The sequence below is a fragment of the Leptopilina heterotoma genome, unplaced genomic scaffold (assembly GCF_015476425.1).
Source record: "Leptopilina heterotoma isolate Lh14 unplaced genomic scaffold, ASM1547642v1 Lhet_46, whole genome shotgun sequence".
Lineage (NCBI taxonomy): Eukaryota > Metazoa > Arthropoda > Insecta > Hymenoptera > Figitidae > Leptopilina > Leptopilina heterotoma.
In genome coordinates, this window is record NW_025111092.1 from 1,335,341 (window position 1) to 1,353,656 (window position 18,316).

The following is an 18,316-nucleotide window of genomic DNA, read 5'->3' on the forward strand; positions in this document are numbered from 1 at the left end:
AAAAAAAATAAATAAAAAATAAAAAAAAAATCATAAAATTATTTAAACAATAAATCATAATAATAATTTGATAGTAATAATAATAAATAAAGCTGAAATATTCCTATTTCATTATTTTTATCAATTTGGTTAATAATTATTATTTTATTTTTGTTATTATTATAATTATTTGAATAATAATAATAATAATAATATTAATAATAATTTTTTTACTATTATTTACTAATTTTAAAGTATTTTAATTATTTGTACTAACTAATAAAGTTATTATTTAATAATAGTCATATTATTGTACAATTATTAACTAATAATAATTAATTAGTATTTCCTTATAAATGCAAATTGTCAGACAGTGTTGTACTGAAATTGCTTCTCTACAGGCGCACATGACAATTTAAATTTCTCTGGAAACGATATTCATTTTTAATAATTTTAAATATATACTTCCCTTTTTGAGAATTATTAATGTTTCCTCTTTTTATTCTTTATAAATTTTTCAAATAAATCATATCAAATAATTCGAAACATTTTAAAAGTAAAACCATTTGAAATTATTTTTTAAATCCTTGCTATTCTTGTAAATCCCAGAGAAATAATCAGTGTTACCAATAGATTTAATTTTTTTCGCCTGCTGGATTGCATAGAATAAAACAAACTGAAGGTGAAAATAAGTTGGCAACCTTGCCTACCTTTCAAATTCTCTATATCTATACATTTTTTTTTTTGAATTGTGATCAAAAATAACTAAAATTAAGAAGAAAATTCTATTTTTTCGAATTATTTAAAATTACAGAGTTTCAAGTGTATAAAAAATATGTTTTTTTCGAATGAAATTGAAAAAGTTTGTTTAAATTTCCCCGCCGAATGGTTATAAACGTTGTGAGTCAAATTAACGCTTGCGCGTTGATAATCATATTGGACTCCGTAACCTCGTATAGTAGTAGTAGTAGTAAGAGGCATCATTTATGGAACCATGATGCCAGGTTGCATTCAAGCACCCACGAAAAGCGTAACAACAAGTTAACAAGTGCAGTGTGTTAAGAAAAAATGGCGATGCATCGGAACGCGGTAGACTAAAAATACGATGCAGTGTGTTAGTGAAAAAATTGTTAACCTCAAAATTTCGAGAATATAATTCTTGGGGCCTCGTAGAAGAGCATCATCTTTTTGTCCAAATGACATGGGAATTTGCAGCAGAAGATATTTTCTATTGACATTATGCATTCTACAACTTGTAAGTTAATTTTTCTTTTTCAAATATTTCAAGTGTTTTCTTCTTCTAATGTATAAAAGCAAGACGATAGAAATTTATTGATCGTATCGACTTTGGATTCAATTATAAACGATGTTTATATTTTCTCTCATATGATCAGGAAAACAATTTTTTTAAGAGAAGAGACAATGTCTTTATAATATACATCTTTCCAGCTTTGCGTGATTCACGCGATTCTTTGAAAGTTGAATAGGGTAACATACAGGACTCGTGAGAAAGTAATGAGTGCATTCTTATCTTGATGACAAAGGATTCTTTACTGTATCGATCCGTTTAAGGTAGTCGTTGTCCATTTCTTGCTTTTTCAGATTTTTTTTACATTCTTTTTTATGTTAAAAGTGGTAAAACCTGATTAAAAGCGGTTGTGAGTTTCCGCTGTAAATTTTAAAACGACCTCGATTTTCTTGGTTAAGTCTTGTGGTGATATAAATAATATCACCCAATAGTTTGTTTACATAACTTTAAATTTAAATTAACCGATTAAAATGATCTTAAATTGAGATTAAAGAAAATTTACGTTCTTACCACTTATCATCCGCTTATTTCTGCGGCAATAGTTTCTGTTTTCTTTTCTTTTTTTTAATTTTCCAAAGATCTTTAGTTTGAAAGTTTGGATCGTAAAATGTTTGAATAGGTTTTATGATTCGTGGGAGCATAAAAATGTGAAAGATAAGATCGATGATAATAAAACACGTGTAAGAAAAAATTGTAAAAAAAAGGAAGAGTCGCGTTCTCGCGTTGACTTGTTTTTTTAATTATCGTTCGGTAATGAGGATAATTATTGTTGGAAGTTACAATTTTTTTGCTATAAGTAATTTCTCTCGACCTCGATTAAGTTCATCGGTCTTTTTTCCTTTTTTTTGGGGGGAAAAATTAAAGATATTTTTATTCTATTTTAGAATAAATTTGTATTTCTTAGTTATTAGATATAAATTTTCAAGTGATTAATTTCTTTTGCGTAATTTTCACATATTGTGCAATGATCTGGTTTTAATGAAATCTACAACTTTTCCAGTATTGCCATTTTTGCTTAGATTTTCACTTGACCTCGATTGAGCTCTCTAATCTCTTTACACTTGAGAAAATTTAATATTATTATATAGTCTATGACAATCTTTTCAGGAAGTATTTTTTAGAATTAAACAAAAAATTGATCTAAATAATCTCGAGTTAGGAACAATTTTTATTGGAATGATTTTTAAAAATTTTATTCTCCATTTACTCGCGAATTATATTATCAAATTTAAAGTGCGAGATAATTCTGACTTCTTATTACAAAGTGCACGATCATCTCATAAAGACTCAAATTGCCCGACACAATAATAATTAAACAAGTTATTTAGAACACAGAACAATTACACTAAATTAGGTAAATTATCACTTACAATTTACAAAGATGATCCCCCCTCGAAGAAAAGATGATTTTAATAAATCGTCATATATCTAACACATAAGAGTTTATATTTTACAATTAAAAAATTTTTTTTAATTTAATTTTTAATTGAAAAATAAATTTTTATTTACAGATCACTACCATCGAGCGACAAGTCTTCGACTTTCTGGGATTTATGTGGATCCCGATACTGGTCAATTTTTTCAACTTGATTTTCGTGATTCTCGGATTTTTCGGAGCCTTTCAATATCGTCCTAAATACATTATATCGGTAAATATTTTCCTAATTTCTCCATTTGCTATTTTTTTTTTTTTTTTGAAAATGAGATTCATTCTGTAATTAGTATTGCATATACACTTTCTCTTCGCTGATTGTATGAGAGATGGATTAGAGAGATATAACGAGACTCTTCCCTGATCATCAGACCATGGCAGGTGCTCATTTGAAAATTTATAATTTCACTCGAAAGTGATCCATTATTTATTTATAAAAAAAGGAAGGAAGGAATAAAAGGAAAGCAATGAATAAATATTACACGTATGAGTAATGAAAATTCCTCTACACTGCAAGATAAATAATTGATAAATTTAATATTTTATTTTAAATTATGTAATTTTAATTTGAAAGTATTACCTTGTATTATAATTGCATTTTTTTTTACAATAATGATAATTTTATAATGAATTTTATTTTTATTTCTTAAATATAAAATCTTATAATTTAAATTTTAAATAATTTTTAATTTACTAGTTTAATTTTAAAAAAATAGTAAAAATTCTATAGGTAAATATTAATTTTTATATTATATTCTATTTTATATATATTATTTGTTAGTATATTTTACTAGATTCATTATTATTTAATTATATTATATAAATAGCATCGAAATAATTAATAATATTCTGAATTAAATATTTAGTATAAATTGAATTATTTTATTTTTATCATTATTTTATAATAATGATAAAAATAAAATAATTCTGTCAACATAGTTAACTGATAAAAATTATTTCAAAATTTTTGTATTTTTTCCAAATAATATCAGAAATTAAAATATAACGCAAAATGGATAAATTTAGAAATTTAGAAATTAATTAAACTATTTTTTTCAGTACTGTATTTGGAATATTCTTTGGCTGGGATGGAACATATTTGTAATTTGTTTCTACGTCAGTGCTGGTGTTTTAGATAAGGTAAATTACCTTGATTTACTTATTTACTTTATTTAATTATATTTAACTGACCCCTCTTTGAAAACTAAAATGGAAACATTTTCTAATAGTGACAAATGGAGGAAAATTGAAGGAATATTATATTTGAAAAAAAATTAATTTGAAACGTAAATATACCGAAAGAATAAAAATGTAAAAATAAAATAGAAAATATAGAGAAATAAAACAAAATATGGAAGTAAAAAATAAAATACATAATACAGGCCTCGGATATTAAGACTTTTTTTGACTATCTTCAAAAAATGCGACTTTTTTCGACTTATTTTCAAAAAATTGCAATTTTTTTTGACTTTTTTCCAAATGTTGCAATAAAATACCACAATTTTTAGTATAAAATGCAACTTATTTTGATTTTTATAGTGTGAAAAAAAACTGTAGACAAATTTTTCAAAATTATATTTTTGAATAATTTTTTTACGATAATAAAATTTTTAAAATGTTTGTATAATTAAAGAATTTTAGAATAATTGAAATTTTGTAAAATTTAATTGAAAATAGTTTTTTTTAAAAGTATTTTACTACAATTCTTAAAAAACAACTTTTGAAGAATTTTAATTGCAAATTTTTAAAATAATTAAATTCTCAATAATAATCAAAAATTTTCAAGTGTAAATTTAAAAATGAAAATTAATGAAAATTTGCTTCTAAAAAGTAATTTTAATTAATTAAATTATTTTTAACACTTTGGAGAACACAATTATGTTCAAAATTTTTAATTAAAATTCTTCAAAAAAAATTTATTAGTTTTCTCTAACTTACAGAAATTTTGAGAAATTCTTTAAAGAAATTCAATTATTTTTAAAAAATTGCAGTACAATATTTTTAAAAAACTAATTCTTAGAAATGTTTTATCATAATTTTTTAACAATCAATTATCTTCGAACAAGTAAATGAATATTTCTAAAAATTTAATTTTTCAGACTTAATTAAATTTTGGAAAAAACATGTTCATTTTATTTTTTAATTAAAATTCTTTAAAATTTTTTTATATTTTTCAAAAATTCTTTTAATTTTAAAAGTATTTATCAAATTTCAATTATTATTATTAGATTTTTATATTATACCTTAATAACTTTTTAAAATAAACCATTGTTATAAAAAATTGAATTTTTGGATTTAAATAATTGATTTAGAGATGAAATTTAGTTAAAAAAATAATTGAATTTTGGAAGGAATTTTATTTCCTGTAAAAAAACAAATAAGTATTTAAATATTTATTTAACAAAATTATTCAAGTTTTGAATAATTGAATTTAGAAGTCAGTGAAAGGTCAGGGAAATACAAAATAGAATTTTTGTGACAACACTGAATTAAATAAAACGACTTTTTCGATTTTTTTTGCCCCTTAAAGTCGATCTGTGGCCTGATAATAGAAAAATAAAATATAAAGTACAAAAATAAAAATAGAGAAATAAAAATAAAACGAAAATAAAAGTTTGCGAAAATAGAATATAAAGTAAGAAAATAAAAAAGTTCAAAAAACAAAGTCCAAGAAAAATATTGTTTGTCATAAATAAAAACATTAAAATTCATATCTTATTGTTTAATTAATTTTTACAATTGTATTAAAAAATAATTTTTCATTTGTCTACCTTGACAATTATATTTTACGTTTTAATTTCGATAGACAAGTTTTAATATTAGAGATTACTTCATTCTGATTGTTTTTATCATGCATGTTGAGGTGAATCATTGAAACAATAGAAGCAGTAATTTAGATTTATGTAGAATTAACTTTTTCAAATTGTATACATTCGTCCTTGTCAATTTACCAATTTTTTTTCTATTATTACGGAATTTACATATTATATGTGACTGACATTTCTTGTTTCTTTCAACTTGATTTCAGAAAAGTGATTTACTGAATTTTGGTACTGGCAGCTTTTCCTGGTGGCTGGCTAATGGACCAGGATGTAAACCAATTTATGACAATATTGAACCAGAATTTTTTCGACCAGCACGACCCACCAATGTCACTGGTTGTATATTAGAATATGAAGTAATCGAAATTTTACACGCGTCCATTCAGTGTATCTTGGCTGTAAGTTTTTTATTTCATTCCTCTCTTTTTGTTTAAAATTGCCAGCGAAAGAATTGTAACTATTCTTTCTTCTCTTAAATCTAATTAAAGTCTAAAAATTCTACTTTTAGTTAGTTTTTTTGTTTTAAATTAAAGAGATCTTTACAAATAGTAATACGTTAAAATTTAATTCAATTATTATTATTTAAGAATTTTTACATTTTTCTAAAAATAATTTAAATTATAAACTATTATAAATAATTCTTTACAATTTTTAATAAAAATTTTGCTTTTTAATTTGAATATTTTTAAATTTTTAAATCGAACTGATCAATTTGAAAAAAATAGATTTTATTTTTATTTAGTGAATTTTAAAGTACATTTTATATTATTTTCACTGACAAAAATCTTTTCTCAAAAAAATTGTTTAACCCTTTTATTTACTTACACGGGCCTTTTATTCAAAAATAATTTTTTTTTCAATTTTTACAAAAAAATCACCTCTTATTTCATTCTATTATCATTTTCACTGGAAAACTGAGATTCTTTCCAATGAAATATAACAAAACGAAAGTGGGACAACAATGGTTTTGAAGAAAATAAAAAAAGTGTTTAAAATGTTTTTTTTTTAATTTTCTCGAAAGTATATTGTTGTCCCACTTTCATTTTTTTATATTCTATTGGAAAGAATCTCAGTTTTCCAGTAAAAATGATAATAAAATGAAAAAGAAGTGTTTTTTGTAAATATTGAGAAATAATAGATATTTTTCAATAAAAAAGGGATCAATAACTTTCTTTGAAAAAAGATTTTTGTCATTGAAAAGTCCTCAAAAAATCCAATATAAGAACTGTTTAAAAATTAAAATCTCAAGCTTTGTCGAAATTATACAGATTTTCAATTAAATTTGTAATTAAAAATTTCGCTTAAAAAAGCATAATTGCAATCCGCATAATTTGCACAATTTATTACTGAAAAAGTTAATATTTTTTTGATTTTATTACTTTCATAGTTAATTCGTTAATATTTAAGAATTTTAATACTTTTCGATTTTATTCTTTTATGCAGAACAACAATTTATCAGATAATTGATAATTTCCTTTGAATTCGATTTAACAATTTATCAGAGTTTCAATCAATTGCGGAAAATTAAATTAAATCAAATTTTTACATGATAGTTTCACGTGGAATTGTTCAATTACTCATTGAGTAATTTTTTATTTAAAAATTAAAATTTAATTTAGAAAATATTTTTTTTTTTGAAAAAAATTGTTACATTCTTAATTTATTTGATTATTTGTTAAATATTTCTTAATATTGATGGTCAAATAAATTGAAAAAATTTTTTTCGATTATCAACGTTGTGCACTTCAACTTCGTTAATTGAGAATAATTTCCCCCATTTTACTCTTTAAATTTTTTTTCGCTACTAAGTTTTTTTTCTAATTAATTGTTCGTTTTAGGTCATAGCAGTCGTGGGTGGAATATGTCTCAGCCGCGTTTTTCTCGAAGAAGACGATAGCTGTGAGTAGTAAAATGTTCACTTCAAATTTTACTTAAATTTCGATAAAAAAAAAATAGTCAATACTAATTTTTGAAGTAAGTACACAAATAATTTTTATACAAGAGTATAAAAAGAAGTGTCACACTATTACTAGAAGAATAGCACATTCGCACAATTTTTTTCACAGAAAAAGCTTATTCGTTGTTTAATAATATATTCATAAATTATTCCGTAAAAAAACGGAGCAGAAAAATTGAAATTTTTTTCTTATTATTTAAAATTAGAAATTATTAAGATTTCTCTATCGTGCCTTCAAATAATTTAGCTTTAGCTTGAAAAAGAAATTGTGGCTACTAAAGCTTCTCAAATAACAAATTAACATGCTGAAAGCAAACGCTTTTGAAACAAAAAATTCATCATTTGTTTAAAATTTAAAAAATTGTAAAAGAACATTATTTTTCAAAATTAAAAATTTCTTTCTATTCTAAATTGAAAATTTTTTTTATGTACTACATTGAATTTTTTTATTCTAAATTGAAATTTCTTTTCATTGTCAATTAAAATTTTGTTCCATTCTAAATTAAAATCGATTGAAATTATCGATTTTCAAATAATTTAAAAAATGGCAAAATATTGAATATTCAAATTTACTATTTGGTAATTGGAAGTAATTGTTGAAAAGAGGGATTGTCGGTTACAGTTGATTTCATTGGTGGATTTGATCCTCCTTTTTGGTAAGTGCTTCGCTTATCTAAATTTCATCTGCACGCTTTTCTTTATATGATAATTATTGTCGCTATTATCATTATTATAATTAATAAAATTATTACTATTATTCCTTTTAGGTATTATTCCTACGGCTAATATTATTATTACCTGTGCATTATTATTATTAATTATGTTATGAATTAAAAATTATTAAATTATTTTCATTATTATTGCTTCGCATTGCTATTGCTATTATTATAACTATGACTATTATCTATGAAGCATGAAATTCAGTAGTAGTGGGATATCAAAGTTTTTTGTGTACTATAAATTTTAATTTTTATTAGTTTCGAGCTTTTAATTTTCTATTAATCTTTTACTCAATTTTTTATCGATTACTTTTCGGTACAAAAAATTCTGGTGTTGGCGAAAAAACAAATACAATTCTCCACAATATCAATTATTTTGGAAATTATGATAAAAAGAAATTTTAAATGACGAAATATTTCATAAATAAACTTCGAAATATGTAAAGTTTAATTTCAAAAAATATTTCTCTTAAATGAATGAAAAATAAACAAAGTCAATTATATATTATTTTTTATTAGGATGTATTTTTTGGATGTCAATTTTTTTTATTATTGATAATTACTTTTAAAATAATCGTGTTTGTTAATAATTGAAATTAAACATTTAATTTTATTAAAATTTAAAAAAAATTTAATTCTTTCGAAAAATTTTATAATTAATCAAGAAAAAATTTAATTCTTTTGTGAAATTTTGTTAAAAATAATTGAATTTTTGCAATGAATTTTACTATTTATAAATATAATTGAATTGTTTCGAAGGATTTATTATATAGAAAGCAATTGAATTCTATTGAAAACTTTTATAACGAATTAAGAAAAAAATTGATTTCTTTTGTGAAATTGTTTTGAATGCAATTGAATTTTTGCAATGAATTTTATTAATTTTATTAATAAATATAATTGAATTGTTTCGAAGGATTTATTAAAATTTTATTATTTTTTTATTAATTTTATTAATAAATATAATTGAATTGTTTCGAAAGATTTATTAAAATTTTAGAAAATAATTGAATTTTTGCGAAAAATATTACAGGGTGGCCGCAAAATTTTATTTTCAAAATTCACTGACTTTTCCCTGATTTTTCCCTGACTAATTTTTGATTTTCCCTGACTAACAAATTTTTGAATTATTTAATATTCTACATTAAAATGTCCGTAAAAAGGTCCAAACTTATAAAAAATGTGACGTCACCATTATAATGAGCTATATTACAAAAACGTCTAAATAAAAAACTGAATTGACATTTAAGTATCAAAGTTTTTTAATTTGTTGTTTTCTTTCGATCAAAATTCCCTGACTTTTAAAGAATTTTTAAAAATTCCCTGACTTTTCCCTGATTTCCAGTTTTTCCCTGACTTGCGGCCACCCTGTTATTATTAAAAATTTTAAAGAATTGAATTCTTTAATCAAATTTTATTAAAATTGTCTTAAAAATAATTGAATTCTATTGAAATTTTTTGTAAAGAATTAAGAAAGAAATTGGATTCTGTTATGAGATTGTTTTGAATTTAATTCAATTTTTGCAAAAATTTTATAACGAATTAAGAAAAAAATTGAATCTTTTTGTGAAATTTTTTTGAAAATAATTGAATTTTTTCCAAGATTTTACTATTTAAAAAAATAATAGAATTGTTTCTAAAATTTTAGAAAATAATTGTATTCGTTCGTGAAATTGTATTAAAATTTTGTTTAAAAATAGTAATTGAATTTTTGCAAAAAATTTTACATTTTTATATAAATAATTGAATTCTTACGAACAATGTTATTATTTATGAAAATATTTGAATGATTGTGAAAAATTTTTAATAAAATTTTTTAAATTAATAAACAAGAAAAATTAATTAGTAAATTAGTTAAAAATTGAATTTTTTTAAAGTTCGAATCTGAAATTATTCAAAAATTCATATTTGAAAATTAAAAATTTTATAATTTGCATAATAATAATAAATTAAAGATCACGTTCCGCGCGTAACATTTGCTAGTTAATAATAAAATAAATTGAATGACCGAAAAGCAAAACAAATTCTAAATAATTATTATTTTTATCAACAATTATCTATTAATAGTGATTGTTAATTATAATTTCTATATTCATTTAATTATCATTATTTAATGTTTATTTCTGAAATTTTTCGTTCTTAATTGAAAATTAGAGACAAAAATATTCCCTCGCCACGAGAAATTAATTCTTTTTTTTTATTTAAAAAATTCTTAATAAGTATTGTAAATAGAAGAAAAAAAATTGACATTGAATAAAAGAGGAATGTGGGTAAATTTCAGTTGACTTTGTCGGAGGCGGTGACTTTGGTTTGGCCGGACACACGGCATTACATCCAATGTACGTTAGCTACTCGGCACTACCACCGCCTGTCTACTCCCATAAAAATTCCAATCAAAACTTCTCAACCGGCACAACTAGTTCACATCAATCGACTTTCCCGAAACCCAATGAAAAGCTCATTAATAGTATAGGTCGCGGTCGAAATCACAATAACAACAGCAACAACAATAATAATAATAATAATTTATTCAAAAATGACAATACAATTCGCAGTAATCGAAGTAATCAAAATCAAAATCTCGAATATATTGATTATTCGAATGATTATTCAAATCCATTTGATCATTTACAAAGACCCGTGTCACCGATAAATGAATATGATTCATTGGAGGATGGCGGTAGTAGTAGTAGTAAATTTAAAAAAAATCATCGATCACATCACTATAATTCCTCGTCAAGATATAGTCCAGTGATTGCTCAAAAATCAAAATCAAATCGAAATAATACGAGCAAACAGAATAAAGTTCCTATTAATAAGCCGCGTATTTTCACTGATTACATACGTGAACAGCCTTTAAGATCGTTTTATTCTGATCCAAGACTGGCTGTTGAACAGCAACAGCAGCACAGCTTAACTAGACGTGAGGGTGCTAACAGGAGTAAGAGAGACAGTCGACCTCTTTCCATGTTTGCCACAAATTTTTGAGAAAAAGAAAAGAAAAGAAATACGTTTTCTATATATTACAATAATTATATTTATACATCGCTTATATTTTTAGACCTATTATTATTATTATTGTTATAAACAAAGACTTAATACAAGATTTTTATCGAACTGACAAAAAAAAACACTGTAAATAATACTGTTGACGGAATATTTTTTTATGTTTCTTTACCTAGCTTTTTTTTGTTCATTTGAGTCGGGAATATTTTGTGCTTAATTTAGAGAAAAAAACTTGTCTTCGAATTTTTTGTTTCTATTTCCTACTCTTGCCAAATATTTATAGATTTTCAACATGTCTTTCCCTATCGTATGTTTTCCTGTATATTTATATATAATATTGAAAGGATGCAGGAATATTTTCTTAAATTGAATAATTCAAATTATTTTTCTTTAATTTTAATTGAGAGTGGATTTTTTGTTTAGATTATGTTCGTGGAATTTCCATTTCGCATGAAAATATAAAGGAAATAAACAGCGAATTATAATTTTATAAAAATTACAATAAGCGATTTTCTTATATTTCGCATTTTTTTCGAATGAAAATTTAATTGTTAATAGAATTTCTATTTAGAGAAAATTTTAATATTTTTCTTTTATTTTTGAATTTGAAAACTGTAAATAAAATTTTCATTTAGCCAAATTTTTAAGTCATATTTTTTTAATTTTACTGATTTTCCTAATTGAAAGTTAGTCAAATAGAAAATTTTTCTCGTTTTAATTGAAGAACTGCGATGAAATTAACATTCTGCTGAATTGAAATTTTTTATTTTGTCAAATAGAAATTTAATTACCATAGAAATTTTTATTTACTCCAATTTTTTATTGTCGACATTTTTATATGATCGAATTTTTCAAACTAAAATTTAGTCTAATAGAAAAGTTTTCCATTTTTCTAATAGAACATTGCGATTAAAATAAAATTTTGACAAATAAAAAGTTTGGCTTTTGTCTTATTGAAATTGAATTGAATATGCAATTTTCATTTAACTGAATTTTGAATACAAGTTAGAATTTTTATTTTAACGAATTTTCCAAATGAAAATTATTAAAATAAAAATTTCATTTTTAAACATTCTGTTAAAATATAAATAAATTACATTTCTGATGGAACATTGCGATTAAAATAAAATTTTGACAAATAAAAATTTTTGCTTTTGTAACATTTAAATTTAATTGACAACGGAATTTTCATTTAACCAAATATTTATTTTATCTAATTTTTCGAATAAAAATTGAATAAAATAACAATTTTATTAAAATAAAAATTCCTTTATTAAAAACTCGGTTGAATAGAAATTCAAGTTCTATGGAAGTTTGAGACTAAAGAACAATTCATCAAATCGTTTAATACGAATTTCATTTTCAACGCAATTTTCATTTATCCGAAATTTTGAACGTAAATTTTTCTAAATAAAACTTCTGTCTAAATGGGAAATTTTTTCATTTTTAATTGGATTTTTTAAAAATTTAATTTTGTGTTAAATTGAAGTTTCTGTCAATTTTGAAAATTTAATTGTCATAGAAATTTCTCTTTAGTAGAATTTTTTATTGTCAAAATTCTTATATTACCGAACTTTTCAAATGAAAATTTAGTCTAATAGAAATTTTTTCATTAAAAAAAGGCTCAATTAAAATTCTGCCAATGAATAAAAATTTCAGTTCTTGACACATTGAAATTTAATTCTCAAGGGGATTTTTGCTTAACCTAATTTTTAATATAATTTTTATTATTACCAAATTTTATTTTCCAAATAAAAATTGAGTAATTAAAATAAAAAATTTAAAAATAAAAATTCCATTTTTGATGGAACTTTGCGACTAAATAAAAAATTTTCTAAATAACTTTCGTTCTTTTTTCTTCTATTTTATCAAATGGAAATTTTTCCCAATTCTGTTAAATAAAAAATTTGATTAAAAATTTACTGAAAAATAGAAATTCTATTAAATAAAATCAAAATTCAAATCTATTAATTAATTAAAAATTATTATAAATCAAAATTCCACTGAACTAAAACTTAGAATTTAAAAACCGCTTTCGAAAATTAGGTAAAAAAAAATTCGTTCATTGGTAAAAGTTTTTTTTCGATTCAGTGAAAATTCGACTCAATAAAATTTATTAAAATATTTACGCATCCAGTATTAAATATTCTATTTTCCCCTTTTGCGATAGTATTAGGTTCTAAAATAAAAGCAAGATAATTCTAAAATATCTTCCATTATAATGGTCAAATAGACCCTTTTTGTTATTTTTTCGAAAATCATTTTATTTTTTTCTATTTTTATTTATATTTTCTTTTTGTAGTACGTAATTGTCTTGTTGCGTTGCATAGACTTGAATGAATATTTAGAGACTGTGATACTTAGAAAAATGGTCAAAAAGCCGCATTGAGTGCTTCAATTTTTACATTATAAGAGAAAAAAAGTAAGAAAAAAAAGATAACACTCATTCTGCAATTTTTCTTTTTTTTACAAAGAATTACACGATAAATTTTGCATAATTTTTTAGTTTTATTTTTTGAATAAATTGCATAATTGAGTGAAAAAAAAGTTTTTCTTCACAGTTATATAGCTTTCGAAAAATTTACTTGCAACAATATTTGTCCAATGATATTGTCTTGACAAGTGAATATTTAATATAGTTTTGTTTTCGAAAATAAATTGTAATTTCGCATTTAAGGGGCTATGGTTCTTAGTAGAGGAACTTTCTTTTTTTTTTGTTATTTAAGCATCACGGTTTATTTATTGCATGGTAGTACGAATTTAACTCTTTCGTTAGGAAAATAATAACAAATTATTTTTCTAAATATATTTAAATAGTAGTTTTAAAAAGAATATTTTATAATCGAAAAATGTTTAATTTTTTAAAAGTCAATATATTCAATAAATAAATAAATATAAAACGTTAAATTAATATTGAATAAATATATTTAAAGTAAAAGGTTATATATACGTTAAATTTGAAAAAATGAAAAAAATAAATAAAAAATTTTAGTTTTTATTTTTTAAATTGAAAAAAAAAATTTATTTTTGAGAGAAAATTTAAAAAAATTGGTAGTTATTTTTTGTTATCGTTTATTGGCGAAAGGGTTAAATAAATAGTTCATCCCTTATTTTAAAAAAAATGTAGAAAAATTCAAATTCTCTGCGTGATTTTGGAAAAAAAGTATTTGTTTCGTTTATAGATTTTGGAGAAATTTTTTGTTTCGTAGTTTATTAAGTAGAAAAAACATGTATCTTGAGTTGTATTTTGAATTATTTAATTATATTGTATCTCACTTTACACATCATTTCAGTGGCTACAATAAATGTGCATTACAATACTAGAGCTTGCTTTTTTATTTATTAACCCTTCACTCTATTTTTTTCCTCTCTTTAACAAATTTTCTATTTATTAAATGTTCTCTGGTTTCTGGTAAATCATTATTTGTAGACATTCAATTATATTTGTAGTTTTTCTCTTTTTTTGGTAGAATATTTCTATATATTTATAGGAAAAGAAAATTTTTTGTTATTTATAAAATGACAGAATTTAACTTTTTGAGAAAATTTTGGAAATTTAGATTTATTTTATTTATTAATAAACAAACGTCAGCATTTGGTCTAAAAAATATGTAATTAATTGATGTACATTTAATATTTAATTTTTAATTAGCAGGCCTTGGATAGTATGACTCATTCGATAAAATGTGATTTTTTAAATTTTTTTCCAACAAAAATTTAAAAAATTTAGTTTTAAATATTTTTTAAAATTAATTTTTGAGTTAGACTTGTTTTAAAATTTTTATGAATTTTGGCAATAAAATAATTGCCACAGGTTGAATTTACGAAAAATGACAGCTGTATTTTTTAGAGATTTTTACAATATTGAATTAAAAACAAATTTTAGACGGATTTTAAGTGAAATTTTTTTTCTTTTTTTTGAGAAGTTACAGTAGAATTTTTAATAATAATTAAATTTAAGAAGATTTGAAGTTAAAAATTCTTGAACATTTCAATTATTGATATAAAAGTTTAGTAGAAAATAATTTAAATATTTAATTTTAAACTTTATTAGACTTTTAAATAATTTTAGTTTAAAATTCTAGAAAATAATCGAAATTCGAAAGAATTACAGTTGTAATTTTCAAAAATAATTTTTATTCAATAAGTTTTGAATTTGAAATTCTTTAAAATTTAAATTTAAAAATTAAATAACAATAAGTATTTAAATATTTCTCTAACAAAATTCTTGAAGTTTTGAATAATTTATTTTAGAAATTCTTAAAGATTCGGTTTTTAGAAAATTTAAAATCCAATTTTTGAAGATAATTGAATTCTCGAAAGTAAAAAAGTTTCCAAAAAATGGAAATTTCGTAAAATCTTTTTAAAACAATTTTTCTAATTTAAAGAACTTTTATCAAAATTTTCAAAAATAATTGTGGTTTTAAAGACAAATTGTAAAATATAAAAGAAAAAGGTTTAGAAGTAATTGAATTTTATAAAAAAATTTTAATTCAAAGTTATTACTATTTAGAAAAGTTAACATTTTTTTTTATATCAGGAAATTCTTGAAAATAATAAAATTTTGGAGAAACTACAGTAGCAAATTTTATATCATTGAATTGAAAAAGAATTAATTCATCAAAATTATTTCAATTTCAGGAGGTTTGAAATTAATTTTTTTTTTTTAATTCCACTGGATAATATTTAATAATATTGAAATACTTATTTTTATAAATTATTAAACTTCTGAATAAATTTAGTTAGAAATTCAAGAAAATAATTGAATTATAGAAGAATTACAATTGTAAATTTTATTACAATTTTTTAAAAGTAATAGCGTTTTTTGAAAAAGAAAATATTTAAAGTATCCAAATCTTCTTTGAAAATAATTGAATTTTACAAAAAAGTTAGAATTTAAATTATTATTGGGATGAGATTTGAAAAAGTTTTGATTTGAAAAATTTTCTGGAAATCAAGGAAAAGTCAGGAAATAGAAAATTAAATTTTTTGTTGATAACTCTGAATATAATAAACGACTTTTTCGATTTTTTTGTATACCTTGAATCGATTGTTTCTGCTCCTTAAAGTCAATCCGAGGCCTAAATAAGTAATATTATTGATATTTTGTATTTTTTGTATTTTAGTTTTAATATTTTCGTATTTTACTAATAGTATTTTTGAATTTTACTTTTAGTATTTTTGTAATTTACATCTTTTTTTATTTTTTATTTCTTTTGGGAAATGAGCTGTAATTTTTTATGGCATGATAAAGGGAAATAACAACAGAAAGGAGAAATAAAAATAAAAATTTCTTTTCGACAGTACACAGTAAGAAGAAGAAGAAGAAAAAACAACCACGACCATTGTACAGCATTGAATATTCCCAACCGGAGCCGCCAATTCAGGACGAGAGTGTTTCGCCAAAGCCAATGACACCGCGTCGTGTGAAACGTCGTTCGGTGATATCGCGCGACGGAACACGTCGTTCGAGTCGACGGAGTTCAGTACGACAATCGAGGAGAAAAAATCCCGTCAATCGAATTATGGATCAACAAGAGGGTCTCTATGCAAATTCATCAATTAGCAATTTAACAAATCAAAATGTCTCGTCATTATCGCAGGGCACATTGAATTACGATAGAATAGCGAATAATTGGGAGCGAGAGAGAAATCTCAATTGGCAACCGGAGGCAATGAATATGGCAGTTTCGACGCCAACTCTATGGAATCAGGATTCAAATTATTCGAATTGTACAAATTTCCCCAGTCAACAGTTACCCCAATGGGATGCGAGTTGTTCGACGAGAAATCTAACGGACAATTGGCAGGGGAATCAACAAATTAAACAATGGCAGGGACAAAGTAATCCGACATTCCAGCCGACAAGTACGCAGAATATTAACGCCGAAGATGTTGATGAAATTTATAGTAATCGACCGGCTAGCGCGAGGTCGAGTTACAGTAATTATCATGGTGTTCGTGCGACTCCACAAGTTCCTCAGAGGACTGATATTGTACGACAAAGCCAGAGGCAATTTGTCCTCAGTGGACCGCCAGCTTATCAGGACACCGTGATTTAAATTTTCTCTCCGTTTTCAATTGAGTTGAATATTCCAAAAACTGCATCAGCTTTTTCTTCTTTATTTTAATTTAATTTTAACGAGGAAATTGGACTAATTTTATTATTATAGTCATCAAATAATAAACTAGTCCAAATTAATTTTCTAATTTTTTAAAAAATAATTTTCGTATTTTGAAATCAAAGCAATCAATTCATAATTAAAAATTTGACCAATTTTGTTTTTGTCACTTCAAATCATAAAAAGTTGTTACTTGATAAAGAAACGATACAAATTTTAGTTTGTTACTGAAATTGTGTCTTAATTAAAAAAAATTTTATCAGTATTCCTATAAACTCGATTTTTAATTATTCAAAGTTAAAAAAGAATAAAATTGATTCTACTTTTCGTGGAACTTTTAATTTTTATTATAAAATCTTTTTTTTTTATTTAAAAGTATTTCGAATGCAAATGAAAATTGCGCTAATAAAAATTTACTATTAAATTAAAATTTAACTAAAAAGAAATTTTGCCTTCGGGCAAATGAAAATTTTATTTTCAACCGGATTTTTATATAGTCAAATTTTTCAAAATTAGAAATTTTTGATTTACCGAATTTGACAAAATTGAGTCAAATAAAAATTTGCGACTAAATTAAAATTTTGCTAAGAAGAAATTTCGCCTTCTGACAAACGAAAATTTAATATTTAAACCGAATTTTTAGAAACTTTTATTTTACCAAATTTGACAAATTTAAAAAAATTTTAAATAAACTTTTGATTAAATTAAAATTTTGCTAAAAGGAAATTTCGCCTTTTGACAAATGGTAATTTAATTTTCAACCGAAGTTTTAGAAGTCAGAAATGTTTGTTTTACCGAATTTGACAAAAATGAAAATTTTGCTCTAGTTCATATTTTTTTGTATTTTTAAATCTATCAAATCATAATTAATTTGAGTGCAATTTTATTTTTGTTATTTTAAATAATGAAAAGTTGATATTTGACAAAAAAAAATTATAAAGTTCTTATCAATTTTACAATTTGCAATAAT

General features: G+C 22.8%; 1 protein-coding gene across 2 annotated transcripts; it reads left to right on the forward strand.

Moving 5' to 3' along the window:
• Positions 1 to 935: 935 nt before the first annotated feature.
• Positions 936 to 17,443, forward strand: LOC122507327 (sodium/potassium-transporting ATPase subunit beta-1-interacting protein). 2 transcript variants are annotated; one of them, XM_043619989.1, is made up of 6 exons: positions 936 to 1,234; positions 2,800 to 2,937; positions 3,780 to 3,860; positions 5,749 to 5,940; positions 7,381 to 7,441; positions 16,529 to 17,443. In XM_043619989.1, exons 1-6 carry the CDS (start codon positions 1,181 to 1,183, stop codon positions 17,284 to 17,286), a joined length of 1,284 nt encoding a protein of 427 aa, XP_043475924.1. In that variant the 5' UTR covers positions 936 to 1,180; the 3' UTR covers positions 17,287 to 17,443. The 2 variants fall into 2 exon arrangements, with proteins under 2 accessions (XP_043475924.1, XP_043475925.1); XM_043619990.1 differs by lacking the exon at positions 16,529 to 17,443 and adding an exon at positions 10,500 to 11,777.
• Positions 17,444 to 18,316: the final 873 nt, after the last annotated feature.

Bases quoted from the DNA above. Each gene is read 5' to 3' on its own strand.
- LOC122507327 (XM_043619989.1), top strand. From the start codon at position 1,181: ATGGGAATTTGCAGCAGAAGATATTTTCTATTGACATTATGCATTCTA. The intron at 5,941-7,380 runs GTAAGTTTTTTA...TGTTCGTTTTAG, and splicing joins CCATTCAGTGTATCTTGGCT to GTCATAGCAGTCGTGGGTGG. The intron at 7,442-16,528 runs GTGAGTAGTAAA...TCTTTTCGACAG, and splicing joins TCTCGAAGAAGACGATAGCT to TACACAGTAAGAAGAAGAAG.